The sequence below is a fragment of the Phalaenopsis equestris genome, unplaced genomic scaffold (assembly GCF_001263595.1).
Source record: "Phalaenopsis equestris unplaced genomic scaffold, ASM126359v1 Scaffold000741, whole genome shotgun sequence".
NCBI classification, from domain to species: domain Eukaryota; kingdom Viridiplantae; phylum Streptophyta; class Magnoliopsida; order Asparagales; family Orchidaceae; genus Phalaenopsis; species Phalaenopsis equestris.
In genome coordinates, this window is record NW_018165181.1 from 317929 (window position 1) to 331178 (window position 13250).

Consider the following 13250-nt stretch of genomic DNA (forward strand, 5'->3'; position numbering starts at 1 on the left):
AAATTCAATAAATATTAACTATCTATTAAAGCATAAACGATAAGGGAATGAAACATGAAATATAAACAAGTAAGGAAAATCTTTGTGTGTGTATGTAATATTGTAAGACCAAGAAGAGGGGAAATGAACAATTATGCCTCCTATATGAAAACATGCAAGCATTTTCTACCAAGTTTCGTTTTATTATGTTTTCATTTATATTTATATAATCAGTTTTAACAGCCACCCAAATCTTTGAAAGGTGAAATATCAACTCAAGAAAACCCAATAATTTTTCGTAGAGTCGTTACTTTGTATGCTCGTCGACATAACTAGCCAAAATCTAAAAGGGTTCTAACGACTTGCACACCATCACACACAAACATGTCAAATTATTTTCAGATGTATAACTTGTTAAAGTTATAAAATACTATGCAGACTTGTGACATGCCATATGCAAATTCATACAAGTGCAGAGAATGAAAACATCATATTGCAAGATTAAATCAAATATGCATAAAAAATTTGCATGAATAAATTAGGATCGTTAGTCATCACGAACAAGTATGAATTGAAGTAATAAGGGCATGACTGGGGATCATATATAATAGCTATGAATCTACCACAATTAATAAGAATTCACACCCATAACTAGAAAGACATGTTTATTCTTCAAAAAACAATATTTACTTTCCTTGGGACGACACTTCAACAATTTGACGGTTCAACTAGCGAACCTATACAAGTTAGAAGTTTAGATTAATTATACATTTAAGCTTATTTATTGATTAGTGTATTCTAATAGACCTATAATAAATTAATATATATATATATATGTATATATAATAAAGCCTTATTATTATATTATTAAAAAAACATGAAATTATGAACTTAATTAATATTAATTAAAATAGTAATTTATTTTGATTTTATTTTGATTGTGAAAAATTGTAATATTTGAACTAATTTGTAAAATAAAAGTTACATAAGTAACACCTACCAAACAAACATTAAAGAAAAACAAACATTAACCGCAAATCCTGTTCATACTCTATTCCTCTTCTGTTAAATCTCGGGTTAGGAAAGCCGTGGGAGATGGATTCCGGGATTTAGCAGAGTTGATGTTCGCGAGAGGGAGGAAGGTAGGGGTTACCTTCTTCGATGTTTTTGGGTTGGAGCAAATGTGTAGAAACGGAGAGAAGGAGGTCCACACCGCCGCGATCCTGTCGTTGCCTTTCTAGCTAGCTCCACTCGCAAATGTGTAGCAAGTTTCGGTCGCTAAGTCGTCGGGAGCAGGGCGAAGGAGAGCCAGGCGAAGTTTTTGGGCAAAATCGGGAGTCGGCAGGCTTCGGTGGACAGAAGAGGCGAGAGAGGTGAGGTTTGTTTGATGCCTTAACCCGTGATCGACCTTCTCTAAATAGTCGCGGGAAGGCGGACCTCATCTCCGCCGCAACGCACACACTTCTATTGCGAAGTATCGTCTTGTCATTTACTCCTGTTAACAATCCTAATCTCTCTTTCCAAAATCTATACCTCAATGGAAGCTGGAGCTTCTCTCGCAACCACTACCTCCCTTCTATCATCACCTGCTTCGCTTTCTTCCGCCGCCAGCAACTATTGTTCAAGACGGGTTTCAATCCTTCCCGATCGTGCGTGGAACACTTTGGCTGTTCGAAGGATTACTCCGTTGAACTCTTGTTGCAAAGTGTCCATGTCGACGAGCATCAATACTTCTGGAATGGAGGTATCACTTGTTGCCCTTTTTTGTTTTTCAGAGCGCTTTAATGCTTATTAGGGTTTCCACTTGTAGCAGTTGTTGGCTTCTGAACGATGGAAAAAATACTTACTTTTGATGTCTTAATGGACATCACACATAAAGCCATGGAATAAAGGCATTTTCTCAATATAAGTTTGTGATGCAGCACAGGATTTAGAAATCAAGCTTAGCAGTGAGGCTGAAATCACAATGGATATGGACGATTGGCATACATACCTCTCAATTCCTATGTGTTTACATATTTAACACCAAAGTTTCCTTTTTTAGATGCATGCCACTTTGCCTATGCATGATAAGGTGTATTTCACTTTTTAAAGGTTAAATGGTGATATTTTGATGTGATATGAAAGATTTGGGTGGTGTAATGTTAGAAGTAAAGTTTAGGTGTTAGATATCCAAATACATAGGAATTTGTTGGCATGTTTATTTGTTTGAGTGCCATTTGGATGAAGCTCACAAAATTGAAGAACAATTATATAAAACCCAAGCACGAAGGCACAATAAAATCATGGATTTCACTTCATATATATTGCATGGCCGACAGCCTCTCTCAATTGGCATGTTTTAAAGTTTTAAAGTTATATAAAATCAGTCATAAATATGCTTCAATAAAAATTGATTGGTCCCTCCTTCAAAGCAATCAAGAAATCTCTAAATAATAATGACCACTCTTCTTCCTTGAACACATGATCAAAATGTATGTTTTGGAAGGAGAATTTTGAAAGTAATTCAATTATTTGGAAGTTCTTAAATCGTCTCAAATCGAGACCAAGCAAAGATTGCATTGTGTATTTCAATTAGAGTGGATAAAGGGAACTATAATGGCTGACCATGCATGCTTTATAAATGAGTTGTTATGAAGGGAATTTGGATGCACTTCTTATTAAAATTTTCTCATGTTTTTTTCCGAACTTATTGTGTTGTCCATACTCCTTAACTTCAATAAAAAGCCAACTCTGACCTCTTGCAAAACTCGTGGTTACAAGGCATTGATGTGTTACTAGATTTTGAATTGATTTATGAATTAACCATAATTAAGGGGCGAATTTGAATATTTCTCTTTCCCCTTCAAATTTATGCGATTACTTCTCCACCATCTTCCCAAGGTATCAAAGACAGTATTAGTATAATGAGTCTTCAAAATTAATCATGTGATAGGTCTTTACTTGTTCTATATCAAACCTCCTCCACTTGATGAATTTTGCTCCACATTGTTTGGTGTACGAGTAGCATTAGGTGCGTCTAGTTGCATAATATTTGTAGTTTTTGAAATTATTGATAAAGATAATAATCTTTAAATTTGATCTATATCGCTAATTAAATTTAACTAATATTCCCCTCACCAATATATTACCCATGCACTGACCATTTCGTAAAGAAACTCATAATTTCTTAATCGCACATTCAATTAATTTAAAATTTCTACTATTACATAGTACAAGGCATTGGTATGTTACTAGATTTTGAATTGATTTATGAATTAACCTTAGTTAAGGGGCGAATCTGAACATTTCTCTTTCCCCTTCAAATTTACGTGATTACTTCTCCATCATCTTCCCAAGATATCAAAGATAGTATTAGTATAATGAGTCTTTAAAATTAATCATGTGATAGGTATTTACTTGTTCTATATCAAAACCTCCTCTACTTGATGAATTTTTCTCCACATTGTTCGGTGTATGAGCAGTATTAGGTGTGTCTAGTTGCATAATATTTGTAGTTGTTGAAATTATTGATAAAGATAGTAATCTTTAAATTTGATCTATATCGCTAATTAAATTTAACTCATATTCCCCTCACCAATATATTACTCATGCACCGACCATTTCGTAAATAAACTCATAATTTCTTAATCACACATTCAATTAATTTAAAATTTATACAATTACATAGTTAAAATTCAATACTTCAGATATGAAGCTCTCCGTAAATTTCTACAAAAGAAAACGTAGTCATCTGTTACCGTAAAATTTTGTTTGAAAACGTATCTCAAAACTTTAAAATTAGTTGCTAATTTTCTTATTATTTCTCCAACCCCTAAACCTTTCAACACCACTCCAACAACCCTTACAAGCGCATGAAAACTTTGATATCATGCAGTGTGCATTGTGTTTACATTTTATTTTTTTTGGAGTTTATCTGCCTTTTTGGCTTCATATTTACTATTTTTTCAAGAAAAATAGCTTCCCTTCGTTTGTTTTTGTGATTGTTAAAATATTAGCATTGCTGTTTTATCTCAACTTTTCCTGTTCATTCAAATGAATTATAGGCCTTTGCAACATCTCTAGGAGTGAGCTGAGAGCAACATTAAAGCCGTTTCTTCAAGTTTTTTCATTTCTGGAATGAAAATATTGTATTTTTTATGACGTATATGAAGTATCTTGCATGTTTTGTATTGTTGATAGAGGTGAGCATCATCTTTTTAATATTGATTAGTACATATTTATATTTTTAGGTCAAGTTTCATTCAATTCATTTTTGTTGCACCAGATAAGGCAGAGTTTCAAGGAAGAGTTTCATGACTCCGGAGACTTTAGCATTATGGCTTTGTCACCTTTAGATGGACGCTACGTACAAAAGACCAAGAGTTTACGTCCGTTCTTTAGCGAGTATGGGCTGATTCGTTTCCGAATTATGGTTGAGGTAGAATTATTGATATGGGTCACGGCACCAATCAGAAGAAATTGTCGATGCAATTGCTTTTGTTTAGCATGCCAATGTATTTTATTTTTGGGGCATTTACATGCATACCAGCCAATTCCTTTATATTTACAAATCCCACACCTAAACTATGCTTTTTTACATTTATACCACCTATGTTCAAATCACATAAAAAATATCGTCATTTAACTTTCAGAAAGTGAAATGCACCTTTTCATGCGTAGGCAAGGTGGTTTGTTTATAAAAACTGACCTTTTAGTGTTGGATATGTAAATAGGTAGGAATTGAGAGCGATATGTATGTAAATATTCCTTTATTTTTTTCATTAAAGCCTGTTGTCTAACGAATTTTTTTCTCTAAACATATACTTTTCTTATCATTATCAGATCAAGTGGCTATTAAAACTTTCAGAAATTCCTGAGATTGAAGAGGTCCCAAACTTAAGCGAGGGTGCCCGGTTTTTTTTGAAAGATTTAATTGATAATTTCTCCATAAAAGATGCCTTAGAAGTGAAAAAGATTGAGGCGAAAACTAACCATGATGTTAAGGCAGTAGAGTATCTTCTGAAGCAAAAATGTGGAGCCTGTCCTGAGGTTGGTGAGGTAAATATTGTAGTCTTTTTTTACTTTCCCTGTTTCACTTGATATTTTGGTCTAAAATAAATTGAATGCTTATATTAGTTGCTGGCACTTCATAATTTTCGAATCACTTCTTTGTCTCAGGTACTAGAATTTTTTCATTTTGCATGCACATCCGAGGATATAAACAACTTGGCTTATGCAGTTTCACTCAAAGAGGCGCTTAATAGTGTCGTACTTCCCGTAATGATCGAGCTATGTAAGGCAATATCTAAATTGGCTAAGGAGAATGCAAACATACCAATGTTGTCTCGTACTCATGGACAGGTATATGAGCCACTTTTTTTATCCAAAATTGCCGAACTATGTGCAACCGAAGTGAAAATCTTGTCGTCGTTTTTTACAATGGTGGTATTGCTAGAGTTTGACGTTCTTTGAAAATATTGGAATCACAAGAATTCAATAGAATATCACCTTACTAGTTGAAATTTGGGCATTTACATACATACCACACAATTTCTATGTATTTACATAACTAGCACCTAAACTATGCTTTCATATCACATCAAATTTATCACTGTTTTAACTTTTAAAAAGTGAAATATGCCTTTTAATGTCTAGATAAGGTGGTAATTTGGTATACATTTAATAATTGAAGTTTAGGTGTTAGATATGTAAATACATAGGAATTGAGTGTTATGTATGTAAATCTTCCGTAAATTTTTTAACCAGTCAAACCCTTCAACGATTGAAAAATAGGAACTTATGTGATGCATTGGGATGAAATTTGGGTATGTGCTGATTTGGTGTTGAAAATTTGGGTGACTATATTGTTACTCAAATTGTAAAATGAGGAGCATTGACTAGATTCAGCGAGTTTAAATTTTTGATAAAATAAAAATTGGGGAAATCTAGAGGATACAATGTATTAGAATAATTCATTTATATAATTCCATAGTTTGCATATTTAATTATTATTTTTATCAATTGTTGAATTTTTGTTCTCTTGCATATTTCCGGTTCATGATTGTGGCTTCCACGCCGTTTCTTGCATGTTGTGTTATTAAGATCATGAACACTTTAAAATTTATACTTGATTCAATATTGCATGAGAGATGTCACTTGAATGATTGGTTGAATGGTCAAGCCTCATGAAGTTGAAACTCGAGTGAAGCATTGTCAGCATCTCTACTTTAAAATCCTCAACTAACATTTTCTTCATAGTAGAGTGTTTACAGCATGGCCTTATCTAATAAACATTAACATTGTTTCATCTTGCTAGTTGTGGAAGTGCATGGTTTTTTGTGGTTGCATTTATGGAAAAACTACTTGGGTCTTACAATATTTGATGTATAACTTTCTTGTTGCATGCTTGCATAGATTTATGTGTGTGTGTTGTGCACGCATGCACACATTGGTTTTTGAATGATGGTTGCTAAATGATGTGGTGGGGCACATGCATGCAGATTGAAGGCTGACCATCAGCGGAGTTATAAATCTTTGGCTTATGATGTATAAATACTTCAAATTTAATGAGTTATGTAGTGTCTGACACATGATGGATCTATCAAACAATTTCATAAATACCTGTCTTACATGCGCACAATCATCATTTACCCAATTATATAAATATAAAAGATAAATGAACACTCATGTATTAAATAATTCAATTAAAATATTCTAAACATAATTTTAAATATAAATCTTTATTTTTACTTGTTAGTTTTTCCCCCCATTTACCTCTCCTGCTCTATTTTGCAAGTGTCACCACCCGAGCCTCCTTTTGTTGCATGCATCTAGGGGTGGGTCGTGATTGCTCGATCAATCAAAGGTAGCTACCAATGTGCGTCCTCAAGGCCTAAACCCGATTTCCTCTATCCTCTTGATGCCAAGGTTTGATGTCAAAACTCAATGACCGACACCCTCTTTCCTTTTTTTGTCAAAGTCGAACCACAAAGCCCAACGACCGACATCCTCTCCTCTGATTATTGTAGCTCGAGCACACGTTTACAATGAGTCTTGAGCACCTCTTTGTAATTTACCTATAATATTAGACATCTAATGTTTGTTATATTTTGATTAATCAAACCAACTTTAATATTGATTTTAGCAAAATGGTAAAATAAGTAGTGTATAAGAAAATATTGATTGAAATATTAATTTTATCATTTTTTTATTGCTTTTAATATTCTATTTATTTTGTTTAGGAATTTTTAAATTTTTTTAAGATATAAAAGTTATAGCATTGTGTTAGTGCTTGTCTATATTCTATATTTTCAATAGTAAACATTTTCTGTGTCTGTGAAGTGTTGTCTTGCGCTGGTGTAGTGTACTATCAATGTCCGTGCATGAATGGCTTTGGCTCATCCTGCTTTATTTGCTATTTGCGTCATTATTTTTAGTGGATATATTTATACAGTTTTTGTTAATCTTTATTTTTTTTAGTTCCGTCACACTTTTTTTTTTTTTTTTTTTTTAAAAATTCTAAACTTATGGACATTGTTTGCATTCTTGTGAGTGATTTAGTCATCAGGTAGCGTAAAGCCTATTCTATAAATAGCAAGCCTGGGGTTATAAATGATTGTTAATTATTATTTAATGCAAATGATTGCTTACATGGATTGTTTGACTTCCTTCACCCTCCTAAATCTAAATAGCAAGCCTATTCTATCCCCTTTTATCATCTCCTAAATCTCTTTTATTCCTACTTCTAAAGACTAACAGTAAACTCTAGCATATTTTCTACAGTACAGAAAGGTCTTGTTTCTCATAAAAAAATGATTTTTTGCACTCTTCTTTTTGTTGGAAATATCCCTTATCGTTCCCCTAAAATTGTCACTTCCTAACCTACTTTTTGCCCCCACAAGATTACGCTGAAATCTATCCTCAAATAGCGAAAACCCCATGCTGAAGTCCAGCCAAAAATATATAAAAATCTGCATTACAGGAGTATAAAAATGCAAGCTTTTCACCATGTCATTGCATTCCCTATAGCCTTCTCAATATAATTAGCTTTAAGTTTACGACCCTTGCTCCAAAACCTAACTCAGAACTTCAGCTCATTCTTGCATTGCACTCGTTGCTTAAACAACTTTCGGCATTGAAGCATTATCAAGTATGAACTATTGCATGTTAGTAAGCTGAGAGGCGTCATTTTGGCTTCCATTGACATGGCAGTTTGTACTTGAATTTTTCATTTTAGTTCACATTTATTTGATCTTTTTGCTATTTATGTCAATTTCTTTTTTGCAGCCAGCTTCACCAACTACATTAGGGAAGGAAATGGCAAACTTTGCTGTCAGATTAAGCAACCAAGGGAAAATAGTTTCTGGAGTTCGTATATTAGGGAAGTTTGCTGGAGCTGTTGGAAATTACAATGCCCATAAAGTTGCTTATCCCAACATTAACTGGCCAACTATAGCAGAAGAGTTTGTAACATCTTTGGGGGTCGGATTCAACCCTTATGTGACGCAGGCATGATCTTCAACACTTAAAGATATCTATATTTTTCCGTATCTCTCTCTCTCTGATTATATTAATTACAATCATACTATTTATTATGCTTAACACATTAATACATATAGATCAAGTCTGTTGATATTTGCAATGTTGATGATGCTAGAAATGTTCCAAGCTGGCCCTTATGGAAGTTGTAGAGATTTTAAAAAAACTAGGGCTGATAACATGCTTTTAAAAACTTAGGTGTAGAATATCTATGAGTACCGATACATCTATCATATTCTAGTTTTATTAATAAGAAGTTCATAGGAAGGTACTTAATGAACAAATTATTGTTACCCATATTTTTGGGATTTAATTTGGTAGCGTATCTTTTTCTTATGTGTTTGTGTGCTAATTCCATCACCGCACAAGTCTTAGGATTCACCACGGATAAGTGTTGCTGTTAATCAAAGCATTTACCTTTATAAAAGTGTCAAAATGGTCTTTGACTCTTTTCAGGAGGTCATTTTATTCCCATTGTTTATAAATGTGTCGATTTAGTCCACACACTCATTTAATATGGGTTGAAATAGTCTCTAATGAGGAATATTTTAGCCCCCATTAAAACATTCTTCAAACTAATTTAACATTTTTATAAACTCTGAAACTAAAATGATCCCATGTAAATAGTCAGGGGACTATTTCGACACAACTTATTTTTTTTTACGCGCGAACTTCTGTTATCGCTTTAATTTTTAAAACACCCAATTCTAGCTGCAGTTTTTTTTATTCTTTTCATTCTTTTTTGCAGATTGAGCCTCATGACTACATTGCGAATTTGTTCAATGCTATTGTCCTATTCAACAACATCTTAATTGATTTCAATAGAGATATTTGGAGCTACATATCATTAGGTTATTTCAAGCAGGTATGCTTTTTAAATAAACACAAATTTTTATTTCCTTGTAATAATAAAATCTAAAATTTGTGTATGAAGGTTCATTCTTCTTCTTTTAATACAATTTTTCTGCAGATAGCTAAGCCTGGGGAGGTTGGTTCTTCCACCATGCCTCACAAGGTTAATCCTATTGATTTTGAAAACAGTGAGGGCAATTTGTGCTTAGCAAATGCTGTCTTATCTGCTCTTGCCATGAAGTTGCCCATTTCGCGCATGCAGGTAATTTTTGATCCTTTATGGAATCTCACATAATCTCAACATTTTGAAGGCTTCATACGATTCTTTGATGTTTCTTGACAATTAATATTTTATTTTTGTGGCATTTTCATACCACTCAATTCCTAAGAATTTACATGTATAACACCTAAATTTTCATTTGTACATTTATACCAACTAAATTATTCATATCACATAAAAAGTATCGCCATTTTAACCTTTAGGAAGTAAAGTATACCTTTTCATGCTTGGCTAAGGGGTATGTATGTAAAAGTTGAAGTCACAGAATTTTTATGTGTTTACATATGACACATTAAGTTTTTATTTTTACATACAGAGCACTCAACTCTTTAATATCACACTAAACATATCACTATTATTAACTTTTTAAAGTGAAATACATCTTTTCATACATAGATTTATGATACTAAAGTGTTATAAATATAAATATCAAACTTTAGACAATTTAGATATGTAAATGCATAGGGACTTTGTGTTATATATGTATTTCTTCCCTTTTTTTTTAATACTTTAAATGGAGTTTTGACTGACAACCGAGTGCTGAATTTCTAATATGGAATTGTTTGACAGAGGGACCTAACTGATTCCACTGTTTTGAGAAATATGGGAGTTGGTTTAGGTCATTCTCTCCTGGCTTATTCAAGCACTTTACATGGGATTGGGAAACTTCAGGTAAGCAATATGATTCAGTTTTCATTGGCTATGAACAATTTGTCTCTTTTTTGAAACAGAGAAAATGTCAAAATAATCCCCAAACTTTTTGCATGGGGTCATTTTAGCCCCAGAGTCTACATGAAGTCTCAATTTACTATCTAGACTCTTTTAATATGGGCTGAAATAGTCCCCACGAAAGACTAAGCCGGAATTTAAAGAATTTGTAGGGACTAATTTGATACTTTTATAAATATTAAGACTAAAATGACCCAAGTAAACAATCGGGAGACTATTTTGACACTCTACTCTTTCGAAACATGAGTAAAAAATATACAGTTCTTAGGTAAAGTTGAGCACATAGTTTTTCTTAGCTTTTTCTTTTTGGAACTCTCTATCTTTAGTTTCACTGCAGACATCTTACCCAATGACACATTTTTTTTACGTTTAATCTGGTCTTACATTCTTTACAAGTCTATCTTCTATTACAGATTATATTTCCTTGGCTCCGTGTTTATTTTGTTTAATATTTTTATTAATCTAGATATAATTAGTACTTTTGAAGATTATATTACCTTCATTGCAGTGTTATACACCTTGAAAGCAAAGATTAGTCCCATTAAAAATTTAATTTTTACATGTTTTTTGTTAGATTTCTCTTATCATCTTCACTGGATATTGTGCTTTTTCTAAGTTATATTTTTCACTGAGATAAGTAAATTATCTAAAAAGACCCAATTAGGTAATTTTTTCTTTTCGACAGGTTAATGAATCTCGTCTTAATGAGGACTTGGAGCTCACTTGGGAAGTACTTGCAGAACCGATACAAACCGTAAGGATATTATTTCAATCTAGGAAGATTTACATACACACCACTTATTTCCTATATATTTACGTATCTATCACCTAAACTTCAATTTTTACATATATATGCCACCTTACCTATGGTCCTATGCATGCATGAAAATGTGTATTTCACTTTTGAAGTTAAATAGTGTATTTTTGATCTGATATGAAGGGTTTGGGCGGTATAAATATAAAAAAAATTAAGTTTTGATGTTAGATATGTATACACATAAGAACTTGTTGGTATGCATGTAAATGCCCCTTCAATCTAATATATGGATGAGTTTATCAAAATTAGATTCTAAAGATAAATATCTTTTGCAAAATAATATTTAATAAAAAAAATTATTTGCACTATCAATGTTATAAGTTTTGTTTGGGCCGACTACAGCTGCTTGTAAATTTATTTTTTGAAAGCTATTACAGAAGTTGTATACTTTTCCCTTCTGAAAAAGCTGGACAATAACTTTCTCAAATTTATCATCATAGTCTAGCTGAGTTGGCTGTAAAAATAGAAGTTTCTTCTCTATAAAAAATTCTGAAAATAAGAAGAAAGCTACAAACAAATAGAATTTGCGCCATTTGGTTGAAAGGCTAAGTAGAGAAGAAATTGTCAATGTTTATAAAATTTGTTTGGGGCTCTTACAACTGTTTAGAATTTTTTTTTATGCTATTGTGGATATTATAGGTTTTTTTTTTTTTTGAGCTAACAATTTTCTTACTGCTGCCATGTTCTAGGAGAACTAATTGTAAAAAATATTTCTCCACATAAATTTCTGAAAAGTAACAAATAAGGCTGCACTCAAATTGAATTACGTTATTTGCTTAAAAGGCAAATTTGTGAAAAAAATTATCCTAAACAGACCGAAAAAAATTATCCTAAACAGACCCTATGTTGGATCTTGATTTGTCTATGAATCACATCTAAGAAATAGAGTGTAAGACAAGAGAGAGAGACACACAGTAATGAACCGTAATTTGAATTGTTGATTGGCTTTTTCTGAGGAAATGCTCATTTTATTTTTAAAGGAGGGGATACAATATGTGAAGCTACATATTTGCGCCTACTTAAATGGGGCAGTACATAATATTTTGGGTGTTTTACATATAATGTTTTGATTACAGGTGATGCGTAGATATGGTATCCCTGAACCATATGAGAAACTGAAGGATTTCACAAGAGGAAGGGCTATCACCAAAAATAGTATAAGAGATTTTATAAAGGATTTAGATTTGCCTGAGAAGGCTAAATCAGAGCTGCTGGAGCTCACTCCTCGGTCTTACATAGGAGAAGCAGAGCAATTGGCACAAGTCGTGGATCATGCAATTCATTTGGTGAGTGGATTCAGATTACAGTAAAAACTTAAAAAGTTTTTCATTGAGAAATTCTTGCAAATTTGCAATTAATAATTACTATAATAATAAATTTTCAGTGTCTTTTTTTTCTATGTTTTATGTATAATGTTTCATAGAGAAAAATGATTCATGTAGCCAACCCCACTTACTGGGATGAAGGTTTTGTTGTTGTTGTTGCAAGTATAATGTTTTGATACTTGGCTGGTAATTATAAGGATTTGTATTTTTTTATGTTATGGAGTGAATTTTACGAGCATGTTATGCAATTTGATAAGATTTTCAGCTATTTTGTTAAGAATGAAACGGAAATTTACATAAACACCGCATACCTTTGCATTCATATATCAAATACTGAAAGTTTGATATTTACATTTATAACACTTTGGTGTCATAAACCTACGCATTAGAGGGTGCATTTCAATTATGAAAGTTATGATGGTGTTGTTGACGTAATATTAAAAATTTGAACATTGTGCATGTGAATATGAAAGTTGAAGTGTTAGATATCTAAATAGATAAGAATTGTGTGGTATGTATGTAAATGCCCCAAAATACAAATTTAGAAGGTGCATCCTTTGTTTTTAATATAATATATGCATGTTGCTGACCTTATTCGTGTGAAGTCCAGGAGTTATGATGAGAATATTATTACGTGCAGCTGACCGCTCGTTCGGACAACGGTCCGGATTTGGCCATGCCACCGTGTATCGCAAGGCGGGCCATTCGGGCCATCATCCGGATGTGCAGTCTCTACTCTTAAGCTACC

General features: G+C 32.7%; 1 protein-coding gene across 1 annotated transcript; it reads left to right on the plus strand.

The window, feature by feature from the left end:
- Nucleotides 1-1022: 1022 nt before the first annotated feature.
- On the plus strand, nt 1023-12738 carry LOC110030585 (adenylosuccinate lyase-like). The gene is made up of 10 exons (XM_020733360.1): nt 1023-1723; nt 4247-4399; nt 4804-5019; nt 5140-5322; nt 8248-8469; nt 9248-9364; nt 9470-9613; nt 10202-10303; nt 11046-11114; nt 12254-12738. Exons 1-10 carry the CDS (start codon nt 1517-1519, stop codon nt 12485-12487), a joined length of 1647 nt encoding a protein of 548 aa, XP_020589019.1. The 5' UTR covers nt 1023-1516; the 3' UTR covers nt 12488-12738.
- The last annotated feature ends 512 nt before the right edge of the window (nt 12739-13250 follow it).

Bases quoted from the DNA above. Each gene is read 5' to 3' on its own strand.
- LOC110030585 (XM_020733360.1), top strand. From the start codon at position 1,517: ATGGAAGCTGGAGCTTCTCTCGCAACCACTACCTCCCTTCTATCATCA. The intron at 1,724-4,246 runs GTATCACTTGTT...TTGTTGCACCAG, and splicing joins TCAATACTTCTGGAATGGAG to ATAAGGCAGAGTTTCAAGGA. The intron at 5,323-8,247 runs GTATATGAGCCA...TCTTTTTTGCAG, and splicing joins TGTCTCGTACTCATGGACAG to CCAGCTTCACCAACTACATT.